The sequence below is a fragment of the Melospiza georgiana genome, chromosome 6 (genome assembly GCF_028018845.1).
Source record: "Melospiza georgiana isolate bMelGeo1 chromosome 6, bMelGeo1.pri, whole genome shotgun sequence".
NCBI classification, from domain to species: Eukaryota; Metazoa; Chordata; class Aves; order Passeriformes; family Passerellidae; genus Melospiza; species Melospiza georgiana.
Genome location: NC_080435.1, coordinates 62465867 through 62492041, shown reverse-complemented (window position 1 = coordinate 62492041; position 26175 = coordinate 62465867). Strand labels below are relative to the sequence as shown.

The 26175-nt window shown below is 46.4% G+C and overlaps 2 protein-coding genes across 8 annotated transcripts in view; both read right to left on the bottom strand.

The window, feature by feature from the left end:
- CDKL1 (cyclin dependent kinase like 1) overlaps window positions 1-8159 on the bottom strand; it is a 17745-nt gene extending 9586 nt beyond the window's left edge. For 6 of the 7 annotated variants that reach the window (XR_009114585.1, XR_009114586.1, XR_009114587.1 and 3 more), the window contains exons 1-4: window positions 7989-8159; window positions 5541-5662; window positions 3043-3115; window positions 1200-1290 (exon numbers count right to left, since the gene is read on the bottom strand). Coding sequence is in view for 4 of the 7 variants with exons in the window: in XM_058026452.1 (XP_057882435.1) it covers window positions 1200-1290; window positions 3043-3115; window positions 5541-5662; window positions 7989-8156 (454 nt within the window). In the remaining 3 variants the exon portion in view is untranslated. The remainder of the gene's footprint in view (window positions 1-1199; window positions 1291-3042; window positions 3116-5540; window positions 5663-7988) is intronic. The other variant, XM_058026455.1, reaches the window with a different exon arrangement.
- A 1539-nt stretch (window positions 8160-9698) lies between these two features.
- Window positions 9699-26175, bottom strand: part of MAP4K5 (mitogen-activated protein kinase kinase kinase kinase 5) — a 66100-nt gene continuing 49623 nt past the window's right edge. Inside the window, exons 16-32 of the mRNA XM_058026458.1 lie at window positions 25994-26036; window positions 25247-25457; window positions 24280-24377; window positions 24135-24176; window positions 23379-23463; window positions 23177-23256; window positions 21872-21932; window positions 20906-20908; window positions 20706-20820; window positions 20530-20588; window positions 19088-19191; window positions 17597-17774; window positions 16039-16107; window positions 15529-15621; window positions 14904-14974; window positions 14140-14195; window positions 9699-12835 (exon numbers count right to left, since the gene is read on the bottom strand). Coding sequence (XP_057882441.1) covers window positions 12748-12835; window positions 14140-14195; window positions 14904-14974; window positions 15529-15621; window positions 16039-16107; window positions 17597-17774; window positions 19088-19191; window positions 20530-20588; window positions 20706-20820; window positions 20906-20908; window positions 21872-21932; window positions 23177-23256; window positions 23379-23463; window positions 24135-24176; window positions 24280-24377; window positions 25247-25457; window positions 25994-26036 — 1456 coding nt within the window. The 3' untranslated portion in view covers window positions 9699-12747. The remainder of the gene's footprint in view (window positions 12836-14139; window positions 14196-14903; window positions 14975-15528; window positions 15622-16038; window positions 16108-17596; window positions 17775-19087; window positions 19192-20529; window positions 20589-20705; window positions 20821-20905; window positions 20909-21871; window positions 21933-23176; window positions 23257-23378; window positions 23464-24134; window positions 24177-24279; window positions 24378-25246; window positions 25458-25993; window positions 26037-26175) is intronic.

Here is a 26175-nt window from a genome sequence, read left to right as displayed (position 1 = left end):
ATGTCAGTGTGAAAAATGTGTATTTTATGACTGGCTTTTTGCAAATATTCAAATGAATATGTGTTGTGTTAGAAAGGGATGCTGTGTTAATTCTCTTAAGTGCTGTGTTAAATATAGTTTTAGGTTATAAAATATGTTAAAATACAAACTATGCTATGTAGGATACTTTTTTTCTAAAGAAAGGACTCGCACTGAGATAGCAGCCACAGGACACCTGAATCTTTCAGAGAAAGAGAATTTATTGCTCCATTCTCAGGAGAAATGAACTTCTTCCTGCCTCAAAGGCGCTGTCAGGATTCAGAGGAAGAAGCTGACACTGCCCAGCCAGAACCCTGTGTTTGAATGGAATTTATGCACCATGGATGAGCTGTATGAATGTGCAACAGGCTGCTGCTTTTAAGGGTTAATCTTCAGGCTCGTGCTGCCCAGAAAAGGTACCCGGACTGTCTGTAACTCTTTGTCTCTATTGTCTCATACTGTCCTAATTCAAATTGTCCAAATTATTATTACGCTAATTGTATTACAATTTTTATCACCATTTGATTACTATTAAACTTTTAAACTTTTAAAAACAAGTGATTGGTGTTTTTCACACTCGGGATCTGGTAAAAATCAAGACCATGTTTTCCTCCAGATGAAAATCTGCCCAGCTCCACAGCAGGGCCAGTGGGCACTTCTCAGAACCCATGTGATTTGTCTGAAGAGGAGCTAAAAAACCCCAGAGCAGGGGGTTTATTTACAACGGGAAATGTGAACCATTGTTTGCAGAGGCAGCCAGAGGGGCTTTTCCTGCCAGGGTGTCCAGCTGTGTCTGCAGCCCTGCACAAACAACGCTGGGCAGCTCCCAAGACTGACTTCCACCCATCCATCCATCCATCCATCCCCGTGCCAGCACCCCCAGCGGCCCAGCAGGGAGCTCAGTTTGTTTGCAGATGTCACCGCCTTTGTTTGCAGATGTCACCGCCTTTGTTTGCAGATGTCACTGCTGTGTCCCGGCTCCCTCCCCGCACGGTTCAGGAATCTCTACCCAGCCCTGAGCAGAGCTTCCCTGGGAAGCACACAGCTACCACACAGCAGGATTTGCAGTGTGCCAGACACAGGTGAGGCTGGGATGGCTCGTCCCACACTCCCAGCACATAAAGATAGATAGATAAATTCAGCAGGTAGATAGATATCAGGTAGATAAATGCAGCACTCACTCAGTATTCGAGCAAATCCGAAGTCACAGAGTTTGATGACAGAGTGCTTCGTTATCAGGATGTTCTCTGGCTTCACGTCCCGGTGGATGCACTGGAAGAAGACAAAGCAGCAAGGTTAGAAGTATTTAACCCTCAGAGAAATTCAGCCAGACCCCCTCGCACACTGTGGCAGGCAGCTCTGCCTGCTGAAGGGTTTCTGAGCAGCAGGACAGTGACCTGGCACAGCCCACCCTTGGGCACAGGCTCTGTGCAGGGCCCAGCTCTGCATCCCCTGGGAAGCTCCTGCTGAAAGATTTTCCTGAGAGAGCTCAGCACGAGCTCTGCTCAGCACAGGTGGGACACCCCAGAGAGGGAGGATGTCACTCCACTGAAATTCATGGGACTGGGGTGTCACATCCAGGGAGAGGATGGGGGAGCTGGGACCACCAAGAAAGGGCTCCAGGTGGAACTCTGGATGTGCATGGAATACCTGGTGGGAAGGAGGAAAGGAGACTGAGCCAGGCTGCTCTTGGTGGTGCACTGAAAGGACACACCATGGGCACAGACTGAGCACTCAGGAAATCCCATTTAATCCTAACCAGCTCATTTCATCTTTCCTACTGAGGGCATGGCCAGACACCCAAACAGATTGTCCAGAGTCTGTGGAGCCTCCAGCCTTGGAGATACTGAAATCCTGACTGGAAAAGTTTCTGAACAGCCTGTTCTAGCTGGGCCAGACTGATGGAAGGCTTGGATGAGAAGATCAGCAATTCTGTCATTCTTTGGAGGTGACCTTGTCCTTCACAACAACCAAATTTGGGCTTGGCAAAGAATTTCTGCTGGTCAAACTAACAAAACCTTTATTTCTTTTGTTCTACTCAGCTCACTGGGGTCTCACTCACGTTGTCCCTGTCCCATCATCACCTCAGAGCAAACCCCTTGGACTTTCCTTGCCAAGCTGTGGTAAATTATTGTGTCTCCTGCTGAGGACTGAAATGCTGCTTATTAACCACTGTCATGGGGCTCCAAAACAAAACCTCACTACCTGTGATCTACAACAGCTCAGGCTGCAGCATCTCATTGTTCCCTCTGCTCTCAAACTCCACTAAATCTTCCAGACTGAGCAGGGGAACAGAAAAAAGACACAAACCAACAAATCTTGGAAGCAGGAGAGACCTGTGGCCAAGTTCCTGTGGCTCAGCTGGACGTGATTCTCCCAGCAAAGACAAAACACCCATTCCAGAGCCATCTCCTGCCCACTCTTAAATCTCAGATGTTGGCAGATGAACAAAAATAAAGACAATTAGAGCTAGGTTTGGTTAAAGAGCTTCTCCAAAAGGCTCCTTCTCTTTCCCTGCTTCTTAAAATGTTCCCACTGACGTATCTGACACGCACAGAGAGCAGAGGAGGGAGTAAAAAGGATTTACTGTGTCTGAGTTTTGAAATCTTTTCATTCCACTGGTGCCATGATTCTACCCCATGTCAGTCAAGTGAGGCACTTTCTGTGAAATCAGCTGCAGTTTGCTCAGGTTCCAGCTGATGAGCAGGGAGGGCAGGTTCCTGAGGGCAGCAGCAGTGCAGGGCCCAGGGAATCACACAAGGATCATTCCCACTCCTCCTGGAGCCTGGTCTGAGGTCCTTGGAGCAAATCACCCCCTGAGAGCCAAGCCAAGGGGCTGTGTGACAGTGAGGGCTGTCAGATGTGGGTGCACACCAATATTTCAGACATGTTTCCTGTTCAAAACAGGAGATTCCACCTGGCCCCATCCCACGGAGCTCTGGAATCAGGAAAATGCCACCAGAACTCCCCTCTCTCCTCCAAGGCCCTGTCCCAGCAATCTCTGGTGCAGCTCAGGGGACTCACATTGTGTTTGTGGCAGAAGTTCACAGCCTGCAGGGTCTGCCAGGTTATGCTCTTCACCAGGTACTCTGGCACCCTGTTGGGAAAACCACAGTTTTATTTTGGCCATTAATAATGAATTTATATTTCAGGGGAAATGAGTGCTGACATTGTGCAGGGATCTCTGAGCAAAACCATCAGGGAAGTCAGGAAACCCTTCCAAAGGCAGCCAGTGCAACAAGAGAAGAGGATTTGTGTCTGGTCCAGTGTCACAGCCAGCAAGGGCTCCACTGTGACCCCACAGCAAAGTGTGTGAGTCCATCTCAGAGCCTGTCCTGCAATTCCTGCCAGTCCTGAAATGCCACAGGAGTTTCTGCCTCAGCACCTCTCAGGGCTGGAGCTGCTGCAGTTTCCATGGTACAGACACATGGAATGCTGCCATGGCACTGCTTGTCCACATGGAGAGGTGAAAAATGGGCCAGGGAAGGGTGCTGAGAGCAGAGCACAAAGCTCTGCTTGGTCTGGATCCCCCTCCTTCCCTCCCACAGCCAGCAAACTCTTGCCAGCCCCCTCTCCTTTCTTCCAGTTACTGGGCAACAGCTCTTGAACTTCCTTGGCTGTGTGTAAGGATCTTCAGCAACCCCAGCAAAGGCAGGAGCGACAATCCTGGCGTTTCCCAACTCAAACACAATTTTATTTCACATGTTTAGTGCTGAAAAGCTTCTGATTCATAATAAATAAAAACACTACCCCAAACTGAACCAAAACAGTGCAAGCCTGAGTTTTTCTTTCACCCTTGGCTGTCAGTGGGTCAGTGACACTCTGCTGACACTGTGAGCAGAGATTCCTTCCAGAAACATCCCAGAATGATGGGAGTGCTGCTGTGACAGCTAAAAAGGGGATGGAATTGGTCAAATGAGCTGGAATCAGCCCATGCCCACCCATCCTAACCTGACCACAAAAGACTTGACCATCTGCCCCAGCAAAGCTGAAAACAAAGCATGCAGCCAGCTGTGACATGTTCCTCCACACTGGAGTTGTTCTGATCAACAGTCAGCAAATGGGAAACATTTCCTTCAGGAGAGTTTTCCATCCCCTGTTCACACTGGAACAGGTTCAAAGGGGGGTGCCAGCTGCTGGGCAGCTCACAAAGCTCTCACTTTGTCACAGGCTGTCAGCAGGCTCCTTTCTCCCCGAGAAAGGGAGTAAATAACAAAACTCTTGTTTACTCAACCCCCCGTGCTGCAGCAAACTCACAGCCCCAGGCCTGTGAAAGGATTTATGGACTCTGCTTTAGCATTTCCCCAGCACCAAGGCACCTGGATAATCAGGGACAGAGGGAGTGGCACTTACAAGGTGTGGACAGAACAAACCCTGCGTGGAGCTCACACTTGGTGCAAACACCTGCTTGAAGAGGAGTTTTGCAGAGAGCAAAAAAAACCCCAAAAACTGCAAGTTTTGCTGAGAGGTGCAGGCCCAGCTCTTTGGAATTACTCCTCACTCTGAAGGGCTCAGAACTGTACATGTGGCACTTGGGGACAGTGGTTTAGTGGTGAACACAGCAGTGCTGCACTAACAGGTGGACTCGATGCTCTCAGAAGGCTTTTCCCACCCAAAGGATTCTGCAAGTCCCTGATCCTGTGTTTGGGTGCCCAGTGCCCGCAGCGATGGCAGCAGTGGCAGGAGCAGGACACAATGTGTTCACCAGCCCCGGTTTGCTGCTCCCCTCGCAGCCAGAGCCCTCCAAAGGAGCAGGACACAATGACACAGTGACACAATGACACAATGACACAATGTGTTCACCAGCCCCGGTTTGCTGCTCCCCTGGCAGCCAGAGCCCTCCAAAGGAGCAGGACACAATGACACAGTGACACAATGACACAGTGACACAATGTGTTCACCAGCCCTGGTTTGCTGCTCCCCTGGCAGCCGGAGCCCTCCAAAGGAGCAGGACACAATGACACAATGACACAATGACACAATCTGTCCCAGCCCTGGGTCGCTGTGATGTTGGCACTCACAGATTGGTTTAGAGTAGAAGCTCACTGTCTAACGTAGGTGATGGGCATTGGAAAGTAATTGTAAACATGTTATATGCAGTTTGTAGTATAAAGACAGAACACTGCCCTGGGGGCAGGCACAGTGCCTGGAACTGTCCTGCTGCACGGACCTCGGCAGGGCAGGAGAAACATTTTTATAGATAAGAAACAATAAACAACTCTGAGACTGAGAAATGAAGAAGAACTCCAACTCATTCTTTAAATGTGCAGGCCGAAACAGAGACTGTTCACGTGTCTCGGGGCGGCAATAAACTTCAACTTCCCGAGAAGGAACCTGTCCTGTAATTACTGCAATGGCTCTGCCAGCCCCGGGGCAGCAGCGGGGCAGCCCCTGTGCCCTCACAGTAATTACTGCAATGGCTCTGCCAGCCCCGGGGCAGCAGCGGGGCAGCCCCTGTGCCCTCACAGTAATTTCTGCAATGGCTCTGCCAGCCCCGGGACAGCCCCTGTGCCCTCACTCACCCGCGGGGGTGCCGGCCCAGCTCCTGCAGCACGGTGTGCTCGCAGTACTCCAGCACCAGGTGCAGCCGCCGCTTCCTCCGGAACACCTCGAGCAGCCTCACCAGGTTCGGGTGTTTGAGTCGCTGCAACACACGGGGGGTGGGCTGGTCAGGACTGCACAGGGGGAAGGGGTGGGGGACGGATCTGTCCTGCAGGGTCACAGTTCCTTCAGCTGAACCCTTTCTACAGGCACAGCTCACCTACAGCTCAGTCTCTGTGTATTTATTTTGGGAGCTGACCTCAATGGGTGGGCAGCAAGCTCTGCCCAGTGCTCCATCTGTCCTTGCCCTCTGGCACTGGGAAGCCCCAATGTCCCCCTTGTCCTTGGATATTGGGATGGGATTCCTGGCTGGGAGGGTGGGCAGGCCCTGGCACAGGTGCCCAGAGCAGCTGTGGCTGCCCCTGGATCCCTGGCAGTGCCCAAGGCCAGGCTGGACGGGGCTTGGAGCAGCCTGGGATGATGGAAGGCGGCCCTGCCATGGCAGGGGGTAGAATGAGATTATTTTTACAATCCCTTCCAACCCAAACCATCCTGGGATTCCATGGTTTCAGGAGTCTGCAAACTCCCACTCCACGTCCCTTGGCTCCTGGCCACAAAAATCCCTTGGTCTGCAAGGTGTTTGCTGGGCAGAAAAATGATTTATCAGGCCTGCAATTTTCTACTGATGAAACACAATCTCACTCCATCTCTGACAAACAGGAGTTGCCCAAGCAAGGAACAAACAGTCACTATTTGCAGAGAAAAAGCTGAAAAGAGTCAAGCAGGTCTGCACTTGTTAAAGTCAACAGTGATCAACACAGATCCTGCTGCGCCTGGCTGTGGTGGCTCTGGATCCTCAAGGATGATGCAGCTCCCAGCTGCTTTACAAGGGACTTCTGCCATGATTATTTTCCTTTTCAGATGTTTAATATCATTTAAACCTTAATGTAAATCTAGCATTATTCACTGAAATAATATAGCTACATGTCCTGTGTTTACTTTGGATAGGAGAAAAACTTTGGTTGCTTCTTCCAAAATGTAACGGAAAAATAATTATGCTTTTTCCTAGATTATTGCTTTCCTAGGATAGCAGGTGTGCAAATCATGAGCACCCAGGAAAAAGTGCAAAGGGGACACTTCCCATTTCTTGGATCACAAAGCTGAGGGTACTGTGTGCCATCACCCAGCAGCAAGTTTGTAACTTGAGAAAGAAAAGGAAATATTTTTTTTTCACACAACACATTCCTAAAGCCTCAGGACACTATGGAGACCAAATGAACACACAAGTTCCAAAGAGATGGGACAGAGTCCCAAAAGTCTGCAGATGGATGCAGCAACAGGCACAGCCCTTGCTGCAGAATCCTGGCCCAGAAACTGGGAGTGTGAAAGGAAACTTTTACCCAATCCTCTCCCCCTTTCTCCTGGGTCTCTCCATGCTGGAGAGACCTGGGGTGTGACTCACTGCAGATGCTCCCGTGCCTTTATTTAATGGGGAAAATGAAGGCAGAGGCTGAAGGAGTAACCCCTTTCTGTGTGAGGATGAGTGCTCACAGAGAGGTCAGGAAAGGATCAGCAAGGACAAGGCTCACTGGTGCCGGTTCTGCTGTCATTTCCATGTGGAATATCCAACCCTGCACAGCCCCTGGCATTCAATCCACAGCTGGATCCTGCACATCCAGGGGCTCAGAAAGGGCGTTTGAAGGAGGAGCTGGGGCAGATTTATCAATTGTGGAGCAGGCAGAGCTGCGTCCCCTGGCTGCCCCCTGCTCATTCAGCCTAACCTCGCTTTTTGCCCATGTGTTTTATATTGGCTCCAACAGTTCTGGGGAATCTCGCGGGCGCAGAGGGGTCTGTGGCACACACCAAGGGCAGAGCTGTGCCCACATGGGCCAGGACACCGCTGGCTCCATGGGGACAGAGCCTGGCTCGCTCCCTCTGTGCAGGGCACACCGTGACTGCGCTGATGCTGCTCCTGCAAAGCCCGGCGGCTGCTCATGGCCGCGCCTCGGCTCCCACCTGCTCCTGCTGGGCTGGCCAGGATCACCCGGCACCGCCATCCCCGGACAAGAGGGTCTGACATTCCCTGGCAATGGCTTTCTTCCAGAGGAACCGACTGACCTGGGCACTTCATGGCGCTCCTTCACACCCGTCTCTTTGCTTCCCCCATCACCTCACACATGCCCTCATGCCCCGGCTCTTCATGGCTGCCCTCACACCCCGTCCCCTCACGACGCCCCGTCCCCTCGTGACGTTCTGTCCCCTCCTCGCTGTCCTCACACCTTGTAGCCTCACAATGTCCCTTCATGGATGTCCTCACACCCTGAGCCCTCAGACCGTCCCCGGCAGCTCCCTCAGGGCTGGCCGCTCCCCGCCGGGGCTCGCCATGGCGGGCACAGCCCAGAGGGGTCCGTCCCGCCGCGTCCGCCCACCTTGAGCATGCGGATCTCCCTCAGGGCGATCTTCCGGATCACCGGGTCCTCCTCGGACTCCAGGAACTTCTTGATGGCCACAATCTGCCCCGTGTCCTTGTTGCGGCACTTGAACACGACGCCGTAGGAGCCCTCGCCGACCTTGCCCAGCTTCTCGTAGCGCTCCATAGCCGGGCGGCCCCGCCGCGCTCCGCCGCCGCCGCCTCGGAGCGGAGCTGGAGCCGGGGCGGGCCCCGGGCGGGGGAGCCTCCCCGGCGGGCACGGCCCCAGGAACCGCCCCGGGGACACCGCCAGGGCCGGGGCGGTCCCGGGGGAAGGGAGGGAGAGCGGGCACCTCCATGGCCGCTGCCGGGGCCGCGCTCTGGCTCCGCGCCTCACGATCCCCCCGGGCTTCTTGCCCTGTGTTCGTGGCGTTACAGAACCACTCATGGACTGGGTGGGAAGGGACCTTAAAGACCTCCCAGCTCCAACCATCCTGTTATGATCATGTTGTCTTTGCCTCTCTCTGCCTTCCCAGAGCATCGCTAGGTTGGACTCCGTTTTCCTGCAGGGTTGGAAGAGGGAACATCCTCACACAGGCTCTGCCAGCCTCGGGCAGCGCCCGCACTTCCCTCTGGCTCCTGGAGGTTCCCCTGGAACATCTTCCCTCGGCACGGTTCCATTATCTCAGCTCTCTGCCACTGAACGGGCTCCTGCGAGCTGCCAGAGCCTTCCTTCGGACGAGCTTTCCATCCCTGACCATCCTGTTCTCTCTCCTGGAGCACGCAGCTGGGTCCCTGGATCCTCTTCCCTCTCCTCATCCCCCCACCAAGGCGACCTTTTGTGATAATTGCTTTCAATATTAGATCTGAATATGAATATGGGCACCCCACTCCATCTCATGCCTCCTCCCTCCCTCCCCAATCCTTTCCTGAGGTGCTTCCCAACTCAGAATTAAGATTCACTAATTATTTTTCCTCCCAAGCCACATTCACCAGGGATGTGCAGTCCTCACATTCCAACTGCCAAGACTGACCCCCTCCCAGAGTTAACCATCTCCTGCAGAGGAGGAATATTCATTTATATTTATATATTTATATATTTAGTGGGGAAAGATATAAATATTTATAATTAATAGAAATTATTTATAATTTATTTTATTTATAAGTATTTATTTATAAATGTAACTCCCAGTAACTGGCACTTGTGTTGTCCAAAGCCACTTTCATTACTTTTTTCAACCTCCTTTTCTCTCTATCTCAGCAGATCCCTGAAGATCTGGGATACAGGTAGAGCACCCGAAGCACCTGCAGCAAACCCCAATTGTGTGTTTACACAAGGAGTAAACTGCTCTAGGTCCTGAGCTGCGTGTTTTCCTACTCTGAGCAGCCCTTTGGAGCCCACCAGCCCCTGCTCTCTCCCCAGGCACAAGGCAGGAGCCTCTGCTTTTCCAGCCAAACAGCTCCTGAGTGGTTCCTTGTGCTCCCAGGTGACTGGGCTGGGATAATGTGTCCCTGTGGGAATTATTTGTCCCTGTGGGAATTATTTGTCCCCGCTCTGTGATTTCCCCTCCTGTGCTGTCCCCGGAGCTGCTGCTGGCTCCCTGCAGTCTGCAGGACAGGGATCAGTGGCACCAGGCCCTTCCCACAGCAGCCACAAACCTGGGGCTGGCTGGATCCTGCCCAGAGCCCTCTGAGCAAGGCATTGTCACCAGAGTCACCAGGGCACAGATCAAATAAAGCAGTTTATTTGGCATAGACTGAACTGCAACAGAAATTCCCGTGGAACAAAGCCTGGTTACACAAACTGAACGAGTGCAGTTACGAGTCTCAGTTACACCTAAGGACTAAACAAGGTAAAAAAAAGCACATTTCAGAGTCTCCCAGTCTGGTCCTTTCCATCCAGAGACACCGTGGCTCCCCTGATGCGTTGTACCTGTCTTCTTTAGAGATGTCAGCACAATTCCAGCTGTGTTTTCACTTGCAAGGAATTTGGTGAGGAAATCCAAAGAGATGAATCCACAGACTGCTCTTCCTATGCTGTTTGTACTTCCAAGAGCTCTGGGAGCCTGTTTTAAGGCTTTCAAGTTGGGTACATGACCTCGTGCATCCAATAATTAAAATTTTGATAAATGCAGAGCAAGGAAGGAGGGGCTGAGCAAGGTTTTGATCATCACCCCCGAGCTCCCCCTGTCAGGCTTTCTCAAACCTGGTTTAAATTCCACAAAAACAAAGGTACAAACAATACCAGACCAAATTAAACAGTCAAACACAAATTATACTGATCAGAGTCACTGAGGCTGGCTGGAACACACAAATCTGCTCTGTGGTATGGAACAAAAGTGAGGTTTTACACTAGGAAACAGCATCATGCCAAAAAATGCCACTGTCTATGAAACCAGCACTAAGCATTTCACAACATGCCATTAGAAATGCTTCAACAGCTAAAAAAGGTTTGATTAAACAAGGAATTTCCTAAGTTTATTCTTTAGGATCCAGCAAAACATCAGCAATTCGTGTCAAAGAAAAATACTTTCTGCTTGTTATTCCTGCATGACAGTGTCATGACCTAAGAGTTATTTACTCCAGTTATTCCCCATAAATATTCAGATTTTATTTACAGGTTTCTCTAGTCTTTTAGAGATCTCCTTTAAGTGTTTTCAAAGACGAAGCTGAAATTTCCTTCTGTAGTGAATGAGGTAAATTAAACAGTATTTGCTCTACAATATCTACACCTGGTGCTTCACTTCACCTTAATTTTTATTTTAAAGACCAGGAGAGGCACCATTTGAGGTTAATCGCCAGTCACTGTTACCTGTGGAGAAGTAATTTCAAAACTAGATAACTCTTTTAGAAGACCAAAATCACATGTCCTGCTTTTAATACTGCTGATCCAATTAAGCACTCCTAAAGCACATTTCCAATTCCAGCTGAGCACCCCTAAAGCACATTTTTCATGCTCTGTGGAGTGATTTATAAATTTCCTCTGTACACTTAGTACTTATTAAGCTTTGACACAGTGTCAGAACTGAAAAGCTTGACTCGATTTGGATGTCAAGTCAGCAAGAATTAGTTGTGAATGACAGTGGCTAAAATGCTGAATGTGTGCAGGGCTGTTTTCCCCTGTGCACCTTCCCACCTTGCAGCTGTCCTGAGTAAGGAGATGTCCCTGAGCCATCCCGTGGGCCCAGACAATTCCTCCCTGCTGAATTATGGATCAGGGAGCTGGATGCCAACACAGCACCAAAGCACTCCCAGCTCTCACACACCTTTCCTGCTCTGCTCAAATGACCTGGGGATTCCAGCCTCCCCTTCCTAGGCAGCAGATCTCAGGAGCTGAACAGGCATTTCATTAAAAAAACCTTTCAATTCCAATGTTTGTGAGCACTGGAATTCTGCACCTGCCCAGGAGTGTTCACATCAAAGCCAGCAGGTAATGTGAGGTAGTAAAACCAGATCTCTCCTGGAGTCAGTCTATATTGAATGGTACCTCAGGAATTTTAATTAATGAGGAGGAAGACAAAAGGAACCAATGCGACTCTTCAATGGAGAAAAGAGAAAGGAAAAAAAAATGCAGGTGACCAGAAAGTGATCAAAGCTTGGATACAGAATATGGTTCTTATCATGTTTATTTATACTCCCAGCTGGGGCAGCAGCCATCCCCAAAGCACGGCAGCTGCAAAGCTGCTCAGCCTCAGCTGTGGCTCCAGCTCCCCTCTGCAGCAGCATAAATAAACCACACGTCGTGGCCACTTGGATACATGATACTTTCATTCATTAAGGATGATGACCTGCTACAATTTCCACTTCATGTCACAAGGCTTATCCCTAATTTATGAAAATAAAGCATATAAGTTTTGTACATTTTTATATATATATGTATAAATATATATATAAAAAATACACACTGCCAGGCAACTTCACACACATGCACACGCACACACACGTGGATATTGTACACAGGCACCCAAGAGCAACAGGTCTGATATCAATATTCTACTTTGTGTACACACACCCTACGTCTAGGAAGTAAGAAAATCCCTTTTATGGCAATTCTGCAGGCAGAAAAATCAGTACAAAATACTTTGTTGTACAAAACTGCATTTTTTTACATGATCACCCAACATGGTAACACACCCCTCAGTAATGCACTACATCCCTACAAGGAAAAAGAATAATCAAATCTTTATACAATTGTAAAAAAAAAAAAAAAAAAAAAAAAAAAAAAAAAAAAAAAAAAAAGTAAGCTGCTCTGCAACCTTCCTTTGCTAAAAGTTAGACATTACCCCATCCTAGCAGCAGATTAATAAATAAGGATTAAATAGTCTATTATACAAAGCCATACCCAATGGCAGATTTAAAACCAAAAAGCTTTGCAGATATTTTCACTTCCTACACAAATCTTTGTTTTATTAAGAATAAGACTCAGTATAAAAGAGGGCAACAACCAGCACTAGATCTGTATCTACAGAATAAAAGGAAAACCCAAGGGAAGGGGAATATTTAACAGTTTATGGCACCTTTACTGCAGAACACGTTTCAAGGCTCTGTTTCCCTAGAACTAACGAGTAAAGGGCTCTTTATCTCAGCTTTTATTAAGCAAACTCGACATAACCAACCACACAGTGGCAAGAGACAGAACCAGCTGTTCCCAGCTGCAAAAATGGATTGATTCCCACCCCAAGGCCAGCACAGCTCGGGTGCCAGACAAGGAGCAGCCAAGTCCTGGTTTGCTGCTGCTCCTGGGTGCCAGCTCCCTCTGGGGCTGGGCTGGGGGCTGCTCAGTAGCTGTTCTCATGTCCAGCCAGGATGTAGAGGTTGCTGTGAGCTGTGGGGTTTTCTGTGGGTCTGCTCTCCAGCACAACCACTCTGCAACCAAACACAAACGGGATCCACAGTTAGGGGCAAAAATTGGTTCTGATGTAACTCCTGAGGAGGAAACTCAGAGGTTTCTACAGGTTGGAGACAGAGGTTGTCCCAGATATCTTGGGTGCTTCATTCTTTAACCAGCTCTCTCATTTTCCAGCATCATTTCTGGTAACAACACTCAAGGACAAGATACAGTGGAAGGGTTGGAACTGGATGATTTTAAAGGTCCCTTCCAACCCAATCCATTCTGTAATTCCATGATCCCATCATCTGCAGCCCAAATATCTACCCCTCCTACATCTTCTGATAAGCAACCTCAACAATTCTCTCTCCTAAATATTTATCACCTCATGGGTTCCCAGGGATCACTGAAACCCATCTCTGCCCTTGCCCTGCTGGATCATGTTCCTGTCTGGACAATGATTCTCCCCCTGTCTTGGCACACTGTGGCACACTTTGAGCTCCCCTCTCCCTCCCAAATGCTGAGATTTCTCTTCACAGGTTCCTGTTGTTTTTGGGATTAAAACTTGTCTCTGCTTTTTGTTTTCCTCAAGGAGCTTCCAAATGAAGTCTCTGAACAGCCTCTGTCCCTGATCCTCACCTCTGCACCCCAGCAGTTCTGGAGTGATCCAAGGTAAAAAGGAGATCTGGAATGGCAGGAAAACTCCTGCTCCATTTGTACAGAGATGGAAAATACAAACCAAAGGGTCTGGCACTTCCAAGGGCAGATGAGGGAGCAGAGCATCAGGGGTTTGAAGCAGGAGGTGTTCAAGGCTCTGAGCCACCTGGGCTAGTGGGAGGTGGAACAAGAAGAGCTTTAGGGTCCCTCCCCAACCCAAACCAGTGTGGGATTCTGTGGCTGAAGTGATTGCTGGGCTCATCCCTGTCCATTCCTACATTTATCCCCCTGGCTGGCTGAGAATCCACAAGGGAACAGGTCCAAGCTGGGGCTCAGGGTGCAAGCCTGGGGACAGCTGCACCTCTCCCCACCTGTGCAGCTGGAAGGGATCAGCTGGATCTTATGGAAAATGTGTGGATTTGGATCACTGGGACTAAAACCTGAGTCTGTTACTTCCAGACCAGCCAGGGTAATTCCCAGCTCACCAGGACAGTCCAAAACCAGGAGCAGGCTTTTCCAGAAGTGCACTGGGCAGCCTGCAGGCCCAGAGCATCTCTCCTCTCTCTCTCCCTGACACCTGGTGCCCACAGACAGAGCTGGGCTGGGCTGGAAGCCAGGCCCAGCTGGGAACTAGAAAAGCTGCTTTAAATAAAACAAAAGGTTTGTGTTTCTGCAGGGGGATTACCTGTCTGAGCCCAGCAGGCGGAAAACCCTGGTTTCATCAGATATCTCCTGGGTCACCTGCAGAAAAATGCAGATATTCAGATCCATTTCAGCAGCGCAAGGACATTTATTGGTCTGAGTTGGAAGAAAGGAAACATTCAAATGCATTTTAATGCAAAGTACAGGACTGAAATGGATAAATTTATGTTAAGCATTGTGGCATGAGAGCATTCTCATTTGGGAAGCAGAGATGATGCCTCAGGTTTTAGATTTTGTATTTTTCCCATTCTGTGCTGCTTTAGTGTGAGGGTCTGGGCTCCATATCAGGGGATGGTGAGCTCTGAGCACAGAGCAGGGAGACAAAACAATTCCTGCTCCAGCTGGGCACCAAGGACAAATGACCCAAATCTCAGCCCAGGAGCACAAACCCCGTGGGCTGGAGAGAGAAAAACAAGCAGGGTGGGACTGCCTGGGCTAAAGCTGGAATGGGACAATGAACTGCAAGGTGCAAATGGAGCAGAGCTGATCCCAGGGACAGAGCCCGTGCCCGGCCGTGCATTTTGGGACCATTTTGGTTCATCTTGGGTGCAGCCCTGGCTGGGCTCTGGTGCTGCCCAAGGTGGATGCATGGAGGAGATGCTTTGAATAAATCCCTGCTTTATTCTGGAGCTCCATCCAGCCTCTGCTCTAGGGCAGCCTGCACAAGGCATCAGAGAGAAAAAGCAAAAAATCCAGTAAATAAGGAACAGGAGGAATTAAACTGGAATTAAACTGGAGATCACTTACCTCATCTGACTTGAAGCTCTTGCCCTGCATGCCGTGTTTCCAGAAGGCCAGCACGCTGTCCTGAAGGCACACTGCAAAGGAGGGACACATCACACCCCATTCCCTCCAGCCCTGTTTTCCCAGAGCCTCTGGGGAACCCCTCAGGAAGTGTAAAAACAAACAGTGCCAAGCAAAGCATGTGGGCTGCTGGAAATGACACATCACCTGAATTATTACACTCATTTCCAAACAGATGAATGATGGAAAATGAGAGTTTTCCATTCAGGGATGGAGAGAGCACAGAGCTGCCAGCTCTGAGTGATTTAATTCTGTGATTCTCAGAGTTTATGACAGCAGAAATTCTTGTTTGACAACTACAATTTAAAAAAACCTCCTGTCCCAGTCTAAAGACAGCAGCTTGAGAATTTGATTCAAATATTATTACCTCGACTATGAAAAAAATGGATGTGCCATTACTTGAAATAAAATCTTAACTTTTAGAAGGCTAACCCAGATTTATGTATTACTAAACCACTTGTCCTGCCCAAATTTTGTTTCATTGCTATGGAAATGACCAGAAAGCAGTCAGGCTTTCAGGAGTGAGTTCTGAAACCCCTGAGAGACCCCAGAGCAGCAAATCACTCACCCACTGACTCGATGCAGAAATCAAAGCTCAGCTCAGAAGCCAACTTCTTGCTTGACTTCAATTTCCCTTGTAAATTCACTATTTTCACAAATTCTCAAGAGAAAGAGAAAAATCAGCATTAAAACCCACTGCAGGATTTAATTGTAAAATACAAATTTAATCTTTTAGGCACAAAAAAATTTCCAAATTTAACATCTACAGCATTTGCTAAAATGAACCCAAGAGCATCTTTGTCTCAAAGTAAATACAAAATAAATATCTGTAACACCCGGGGTGGTTTTACACTGACAGACTGACGCACACATGAAGAGACAAAGTGGAATTACAAAATCCAGAATTAAATCCCACTTATCCAATCTATCTTTATGGAAATATTACAACACAAATTAATAATGTAGGGAGGAAAAAGAAAAAAAACAAACTCGTGGTGAAGTTCAAATCAACAACTGTGGCAACCCAAGCTCTGCACGAGGTGTGGTGAGTTAGCCAAGGGAATTTTGTGTTACTCACTGTCCAGGCAGACCAGGACAGTGTCTCTCTCCAGCTGTGTCACATGAATGGCATCCAACTGCTGATTGCCTGGGGAAAAAAACAGATTATTTTATATTTTATATCACTATTTTATATTTTATATCACATCAAGAGACTCTGCTCCCCCACAAGCTCTTTTCACTCTGCTCTTCTTAGTCTGATTTGGTTTTTATCTTTGTTATTCTGATTTTTAGAGGCTCACAGAATGTTTTGGGAGGAGCACAAAGCTCTCTGTTTAAAGCAGGTATTTAACAGGAAAACACAACTTTTACTGGATAAAACACACATTTTATGCTATGGTTCAGCACAGCTTCCTCCATAGAGAGGCACCACAACAATCAAAAGGACTTTGAATTCCTAAAACCCCACTCTTTTCCCATAAATCCACATCTGGAAAGATTTTTGTGATGATAATAAACTAGTTTAAGAGATTTTTTTTCTAGTTTTTACTAATGAAGTTGTTCCTCCAGCTGCTAAAAAGCAATATTTAAAGGTAAAAATGGACATCCAACAAAGGCAAGGGAGAAAAGCAGCTGCAAAATATCAACCAGGTCTTAAAAATAACCCAAATCTTTGCTGAAGATAACAACCCTCCCCCAAGGGCTGGAGGATGGACAAGAATCCATTTCTGGGAGTTGTTATGCAGGAAAGGAAGGCAAAGAGCAGGGTCCCAGGAAGGAGCTTGGAACCACAAAGGAGAACCCAACCAGCAGGGTCTGACTGATGTTTAAGGGAATTTAGAAAATAAAAGATTTTTTTGTAAGGACAGTTTGTACTGATGTGGGGCAGGTCAGCACAACGGAGAATTGGGGATTTACAGAATAACTGGGATTGGAAATAACCTTAAATCCCATCCCTGCCATGGCAGAGACACCTCCCACTGTCCCAGGGTGTCCCAATGTCCAGCCTGGCCTTGGGCACTGCCAGGGATCCAGGGGCAGCCACAGCTGCTCTGGCAATTCCAGCCCAGCCAGGAATTCCCAATTCCCAATCTCCCACCCATCCCTGCCCTCTGGCACTGGGAGCCATTCCCTGGCTCCTGTCCCTCCATCCCTTGTCCCCAGTCCCTCTCCATGTGGGATCAGCTCCCACCTGCCCCAGGCAGAGAAGCTGCCAATGCTCAGGGCTTTCCAAAGCCCTCCAAGGAAGGAATTCCCAGCACTCCCAGGCACCAAAGCCCTCCAAGGAAGGAATTCCCAGCACTCCCAGGTCCCAAAGCCCTCCAAGGAGGGAATTCCCAGCACTCCCAGGTTTCCCAAAGCCCTCCAAGGAGGGAATTCCCAGCACTCCCAGGTTTCCCAAAGCACTCCAAGGAAGGAATTCCAGCATTCCCAGGTTTCCCAAAGCCCTCCAAGGAAGGAATTCCCAGCACTCCCAGGCACCAAAGCCCTCCAAGGAGGGAATTCCCAGCACTCCCAAGTTTCTAAAGCCCTCCAAGGAAGGAACTCCCACCATCCCCAGGTACCAAAGCCCTCCAAGGAAGGAACTCCCACCATGCCCAGGTGGCACAGCACCCGAGGAGGGAGCCAGGGCTCACCTGCCCCGATCTCGGTGAACCAGGAGGAGGCAGAGTTGAGGTTGATTGTCTCGAAGTGCACCACCTGGCCGGGCTCGCTGCCGCGGGAGATGGCCACGCACACCATGGGGTACTCCTGCTCCGGGATCACCAGCATCTCAAACACGTGCAGGGGGCTGGGCAGCGGGAAGTCAAAGTGCTGCCAAGACAAAACAGCGGCTCTGGGTTTGCTTTTACTGCGAAATGACTCTGCAACAGCAGGCACAGAGTGGAAATATACACAGAATATTCTATAGATGCTATATTTATATTCGTATTATTACATTTGTATGAACTAAATTTATCATAATAAAATACAAAAGAAATATATTTAATAAAAGGCATTTAATACATTAATTATATATAATATATATTAGATATATTATATTATATATAATACTTATATATTTATACATTATATATAATATAGAAAATATTTATTCATAAATATTTTTATACTTAATAAAAAATATAAAATATACTATTCGTATATTATATTTATAGTAACTATATGTATATTGATAAAATACATAATAAATATATTTAAGAAATTTATTATACATTATATGTATTATATACATTATATATGTAATATATATACTACAGAATAAATTTCTTAAATATATTTTTAAAAGATATTTTACATATAATTTTTGTATATTAAGTTTTATTTTGGATATTTTTATATTATATTATATTACATTATATTACATTATATTACATATGAAATATAATCAATTATATATTATAGTATAATATATATTATAGTATAATATATAATATATTATAGTATAATATATAATAGATATATATTACATATAATATATAATATATAACATGCTATATATTATGTAGTTATTTGTAAATAGATTTATTTATATTTAAAATGCCTAAAATAGAAAATATATTAATATTAATACTATATTAATATTATATAGTGAAATATGCAGAGTATATTTATAAACATACAGAGCATACACAATATACTTGGTATATAAATATTTATAGATATATTTAGAAATATTATTGTATATTACTGCATTATTGTGTATTGCACATTACTGTGTTATTGTGTATTACTGAGTATTTATAAATTGTATATTTCTATTCTGCATGCAGAGTAGAAATTTTGTATATATTGTGTATATATATTGTGTACTGTCCATTAAGGTGTATTTATAAATTGCATATTGCATAAATATATAGAATTTTCCCTGCTTTTGAAGCTGGACAGAGGTGAATCGTGGTGTATTACTGCCAGTGCTGGGCTTGATCCAGCACTGAAATAACTTTTATATTACTTAAATTACTTCAGTCACAAGATTTTCTGAGTCAAAATGTGTCCAGCCAGATTTTCAAGTGCTCACAGCCCACAGATGGCACCAGACTGGGGTGCACTTTCCACCCCAAACTCTGCAAAGGTTATTGCACCAACTGCACAGTAATTCAACTCCAGCAGCAGTGACTGCTTACCTTTATTAACATGAATTTCTGCATTGGCTCATACCACTGGAGCAGGACAATTCCAGACTGCAATGCACCACACAGGTACTTGTGGCCTGTGTAGGGATTTCGTACTATATAAAGTAAAAAAACCCCAGAAAACAGTAATTTCAAAGCTCTGCAAGTTCACTTCATACTTGAAAAAAAAAAAAAAAAGAAGGAACAAAAACCAAAACCCCAACCCTACAGCTATCTTTACATAAAAGTTAAGAAATAGCATTATAAAATCATCTCATGGCAGGATTAGGCTTGGAAGGGACTTGAAGCTCATCTTGTTCCCTCCGTTTCCCACTTGTTGCCTTCTGGCTTCCCACTCCAACATCCCCAGTGATTAAATTGTGCCACATTCCAGATAAACTCAATTACAGCATTAATTAACAACCAGTTGCATTCCTGGGGTCCCAGTTCAGAGATGAGAGGGCAGAAAAGCTCAGTGCCCCTCCCTGGGGTTGGAATGAGTCCCCAGGCAGGGAAGGTGGGAAACTCCTGGGAGCTCTGACAGCCCATGAAATACAAGAGCCAGGGTTTGGGGTGGATTTTAAACTCAGCTGGACACAGGAGCAGCCTGATTTCAGGAATTATTTGTAAATGTGGCTCTTGGGGGCACTTTAGATGAGCTGAACAGGCTCTCCAAGTGTGCAGTTTTATATTGATATATATAATATTCATATTTATATCTATATTTGTAATATTTCTATTTCTATATTTTAATGTATAATACACATTATATATTTTATATTTATAATTAATATTTATGTTTACAATATTTATATTTTAGGGGTGCAAAGGCACAATCTGCAGATGTGGCACTTGGGGATGTGGGTTAGTGCTGGGCTGGGGGAATGGATGGATGATCTCAGAGGGCTTTTCCAGCTTTGGTAATTCCAGGGTTCTGATTTCACACAGCACCAGGGAAAGGAAAGGACAAATCCACAACTTCCCAAGTTTTAACTCTTCCTGTGCCCTTCAAACTGCACTTACAGCTCTGCCTTCCCCTGCCTGAATTTTTATTCCTACTGATCCTTTCCTGGTGGAAAACATTCAAGTTTTCCTCACTAAGGGTGGGACCTGGGTCACACCCTGAGCCAGGTGACAAAGCAGAAAAGCTGTTTGTGGGTGTGCCGGGGCTCTGGGAAGGATTTAATCCCAAAATCCCATCCATCCCTGCCCTCTGGCAGTGGGAATCCCCCTCGGCCTGGCACTCCCTCCTTTACCAACAATTTCTCTCCATTTTTCCTGCAGCTCCTTCAGGCACAGAAATGCCCCAATTAGGTCACTCTGGAACATCTCCAGGCTGAACCACCCCAATTCCCTGAGCCTTTTTTCTAAACAAAGAACTCTTAATTTTATTAAAAAGAAATGAGTTTCATCAATGTCTAGGGACAATGGCAAAGCTGGGTTTGTCTGCTCACCTATACAGCATTTGTGGCATCCTTTTGTGTCAGGGATCTTGGTTGTTAAGGCAAATTTCCTGCAATAATAATCACCAAAAAATGCATCAGTAACAGATGATGGGGCCCTTCACAACCAACACAATTTATGGCTATTTTCACTTATTAATAATTGTCTGTAAGTGAAAGGTTTGTACCTTGGTAATATTTTGTCAGGAAATCTGTGGGTTTGAATATGAGCAGCTAATCCTGTTTTTTTGGCTTGCTCAAACAATGCTATTAAATTATGGGAGTAGAGCTGGAATGTTTTCCCTGCAAGAGAGAAAAGCAAAATTGACATCTCAGCCACTCCTCCACCACAGAACTGTTCAGGAAAATGCAAATATGGAAAAATTACCTTCTGCAAACAGGTGTCAGGTAGGTCAAGTCCAGATGTGAAGAAAAATAAATCAAGATAAAAATAACAATGAATATAGAGAAGATCAGAGCTCATTTAATTACAGTTGGTTTTATGCAAACATTTTTAAAAGGCTGTAATTACAAAGCAGCAATAAATTATAGAAAATTAATAATATATAGTGTATAGTATATAATATATACTGTTATACAGTATATAAATAAATAATATGTACACAATTATACAGTATATAAATATTATTTATATTTATATACTATTATGTAGTATTATATACTATTATATAGTATATAAATAAATAATATGTTCATTATCATATAGTATGTAAATAAATATAATTTTATACTATTATATATTATATAGTATATATATTATAGAGTATATAAATATACTATTACATAGTATATAAATAAATAAAATATTTATATTATAAATTATAAATCAATATATTTATAAATTATATTATAATTTATAATACAAATTAAATATATAAATAAATATATAATGTTTTATATATTCAATTTATATATTAATTTTTATATTTCATTTATAATATGAATGAAATATATAAATAATGTATTCATATTATAAATTATATTTTAAATTATTTAAGATATTTTCTTATCTATAAACCAAGACAAGTGTTATATAAATCCTGCATGTTTAAAGGCACAGTCCCACCATCAGCCTCCACAGCACAGTGCCTCATTCCTGTCTGGAATGTTCCATTCCAGGAGAGCTGACAGCCCAGGGATCAGGGAAACTGCTGGATCAGCAGTACCTGAGAGCCTCCTTTTCCTCCTGGAGCCCCTTCAGGCCCTGCCAGGGGCTCGGGGCTCTCCTGGAGCCTTCTCCTCTCCAGGCTGACCCCACACACTGCATTCAGTCATGATTTAAATGTTCCTGGCTATTTATGGCTGCAATCATCTCCTCTGTATTGTCACTCACCTGACAGGGACATCAGGGTGTTGTTGATAACGTACAGCCAGGTGCACTTTCGAGGGAATAACTGGAAAAAAAAGAAAACAATTTCATTAATAGAAACCTACAGGAATCTTTAGCTGGGATTTTCTCTGCTTGTTCCACCTCTACCACCATTCCTGCAGGGATCCACAGAATCCCATTTTCCTGTTTATTCCCTGTTTTACACTCTTAGCCCTGCACAGACAGACCATGGAATATTGGAATAAGTGTCCAAGGCCAGGCTGGAAAGGCTGGGAGCAGCCTGGGACAGTGGAAGGTGTTTTGTAATTACAGGTGGAACTGGATGGGATTAAAGTCCCCTTTCATCCCAAACCATTCCATGATTCCAGAACACTTTGTCCCATGTGCCACTCCCACATGCAAAGTAAGAAAATAGCTGTAGGAGAAAGTGTGGAAATCAAAGATCCAACTGGCTGGACACAAACCCTGAGCACCCCCCAGGGATTTTCTGTTTAACAGAATAGCTTTGGGTTAATTCAGTGTTTCCACTGAAAAATTACAAATGGAACAAAAAAGATCCTCCTGGCACTGGGAGATGTTAACCCTGGACAGACAGGAAGGTGTCTGGAAGATGCAACCAGAATTAAAAGTCGGAGAAATAGTTCAGACTGTGCATTTGGAGGGGAGAAATCAGCAAATGGATAAAAGGAAATGTGGGAACAGTGGTGTGGCAGAAGCCTGTGGGGTTTCAGGTGGTCACACCTGACCTTTGCTAGCTGGGAATGCTCTCAGGGAAAAGGAAATTTTGTTTGAAGTGCACTGAATGTTCTCCCTACCCACCACTGGCACAGCCAACCCTTCACTGGGACATAAAAAAGCACATGGAAAAGCCCAGAAAGGACTGTCAGATGAAATAATTTAGGACAACACACAAGGAATGGGATTCCAAGAACATCCTGACTCTGAAACATCAGATTTAAGACCATGACTGCAGGAAATGGCTTTGGAAAGGGTTAGAAAGTCCAGGAAAGGCTTCTTGGGGATAACAGCAGCAGCTGAATGAAATGACTGAGGGCTCCAAGGAGCTGCAATGTGCCATCTAGTGGGGATGGCATGGAGGGAGAGGGGCAGGGAATTGCTCTCCAAGGAGATGGAAGATAAAAAATACAGGCAGGTCACGGAACAAATAATTCCCAGCTTTTCCTTGTTGGCTTTGATGGGAATCATTTAAGCCCCAGAGCCTGGTATGCACCTTCTCCTCCAGTGCCAAAGTTCACACCCCATAACATCCCCAAATCTGTGCTGTGCGTTCAGCCCTCCAGAACTCACCTGTTCCATGGTTGCTTCATGAAGTTCATTCAAATTCAGAGTGTAGATCCCTTCTTCTGTGCCAAAGATGATGTACTGATCTGAAAAATCAGTGCAAAAGGATTATTCCCTTCCCACTTTGGGAGGTTTCAAATGCAAAGCTAAAACAACTTTACAAATTGTTTTCTTTCCCAGCCCATCACCAAACCTAACACAACTTTACCTTTAGTATCTGGATGTATCCATGAAGTTGCACAATTAATCTTCAAAGGACAACCATCAAAGACTTTGGAAAAACAGGCTCCCATCTGAAAGACACCAAAACTGAAACCTGAAACAAATTTAGAGTGTGAAGAGCTGATTTCCTGGTCACTCACACACAGCTCAACACACATTGCCTTTCACACCTTTTAACTGGAATTCACGGACATTGAAAAATGCAGAGAGGGCTCAAAATTTTATCAACGACTTTAGGTACCTACTGGGTAAGAACAATCACCCTGGAGGGGTTTAAAATCCATGTGGATGTGGCACTTGGGGACATGGCTCAGTGGTGGCCTTGGCAGTGCTGGGGAATGGTTGGACTCAGTGATCTTAGAGAGCTTTTCCAATCTGAATTATTCTATATTATCTGAATATTGACTGTTATTTACTGAATATAAAAATCATATGAATACTGAGTGCTTATAGAATGGCACATGGAGGGAGAACAGGCAAAACCCAGTCATCACTAGAACCTTTTCCCACTTCTGTGCCTCAGCAGGGGCTCCCACTGGAGATCACAACTCAGGGAGCCAGGGGAGCCTCCAACCCTTCCCATCCAGAATGAACAGTGACAGGAAGATTTTTAAAAATGGCAACAAATATTATGGATTCAGCACTAGAAAAGGCTGTGAGCTGCAGAAAATCCCCCTAAGTGCCTTATCCCACCCCAGAGAGAGGAGGTTTCCATAACTCCCAGTGCACATGGATTTCTTACCAGCACCTTCGGAGTCGGAGGCAAACCATTGATTGCTGGTTTCTGTGGGAAGAAAGAAAAGAAGGAAAGATCATAAAACCCCTTTTGTGCACTGATCAGCTGGAGGACATGACAGTGCCAGCAGCCCCAGAGTCCCAGCACCTACAGGGAAATCTCTCTTCTCCTTTTTCCGTGGCAGCTGAGGGATTTGTCCAGGTCCTTCTGCGTTCTCCTCGATGTGTTTCAGCATCCCATTGCCATTGCCTGAAAAGGAGCCCAGACATGGTTTGCAGCTTATTCACACAGTGAAATAGAAAATCTCCTCCCCTGTGCTGAGCTGGAGTGCAGGAGTGAGCTCTGACATTGCACAGCCACACCTCAGGGAGCTGAACCCTTCCCAGCACTGAGCTGCTCATTTCCCATTATCCAAACAGTCCCTGGGACAAATCCCACTGAGAATAAAGCTGTGGCAAGGTCCTCCCCACACATCCATAGTTCTCCTCCTGTGGCAAGGTCCTCCCCACACATCCATTGCTTGTTTCTCTCCTGTGGCAAGGTCCTCCCCACACATCCATTGTTTCTCTCCTGTGGCAAGGTCCTCCCCACACATCCATAGTTCTCCTCCTGTGGCAAGGTCCTCCCCACACATCCACTGCTCCTCTCCTGTAACAAGGTCCTCCCCACACATCCATTGTTTGTTCCTCTCCTGTAACAAGGTCCTCCCCACACATCCACTGCTCCTCTCCTGTGGCAAGGTCCTCCCCACACATCCATAGTTCTCCTCCTGTGGCAAGGTCCTCCCCACACATCCATTGTTTGTTTCTCTCCTGTGGCAAGGTCCTCCCCACACATCCATTGTTTGTTTCTCTCCTGTGGCAAGGTCCTCCCCACACATCCATTGTTTTTCTCCTGCTCCTGCAGGCAACTCAGTAATGGCACTGATGGCTGAGTGCTCCTGTTTTGGGGAGAACATTCCCACCATGGCTCTGACAAGAACCACACACGGAAAAAGGAGAACTTCACCTCATGACCAGCTTGTTTTAAGATATTCTCTACAGGGAACAGCTGGCTCTGGAGCAATTCCTTTCCTTTCCCCAGGTGGCAGGCAGCCCTGGGGCAGGTGAGGCACTCACCCAGGTCGCTGTATCTGGCTGTGAGCAGCCCAGGGCTGCTGATGCTGCTGGTCATCCCCATGGGGCAGGAGTCTGCCTGGGGCCCACAGGCTGGGATGCTCTGTCTCCTGTGGGCTGCTGGGGCTCTGCTCTGGCACTCTGGGAAGTGTTTTATTGTCTGGCATCTGTTGTCATCAGGGAGGTTCTCCTCGGGGTAATTGTTCATCCTTGGCTGCAGGGAACCAAAGAGGGGAAAAGTGAGGAACTGGGAATGGACCTGGGAAGAACAAAGCTCAGACAAGTTCAATTTCAGTCACACTGCTGCTACATAAAAATGTATCAGCCTTTGGAATGTGAGAGTGATTTTAGGCACTACAAGAGATAAAAAAGCTCCCTGGTGAGCAGGGACAGGACCCAGGGACAGCTGGAGCTGTGCCAGGGCAGGTTTGGGTGGAAATCAGGGAAAGGTTCTTCCCCCAGAGGGTGCTGGCACTGCCCAGGCTACCCAGGGAATGGGCACAGCCCCAGAACTCCAGGAGCTGCCAGGGATGCCCAGGGTGGGATTTTGGGGGTCTGGGCAGAGCAGGAGCTGCCCTGGATGATCCCTGTGGGTCCCTTCCAGCTCAGGAGACGTGTGGTTCCATGAAAATAAAACATCTGACAGCAGAATCATTTCAGAGCTTCCTCTCTGATGGAGTATCAGAGGCAGAATGCAGAAGCAGAGGCCATCCCAGCCTGGCTGAACCCCTTGAATCCCACATTTCTCACCTTGGGGGGCAGTGGGGGTGGCCCAGCTCGCTTTAGTGTCGATCTGCAATGACAAGAGCAGCAGCTGGGTGAGTTAAAGCAAAGCCAGAACTCCTTGGGGACTGGAAATCAGATGGACCAGAGGCACAGAAAGGGCAGAGCAGAGCTTTGCACACACAGGGTTAAACCAGAAATGCAAGAGC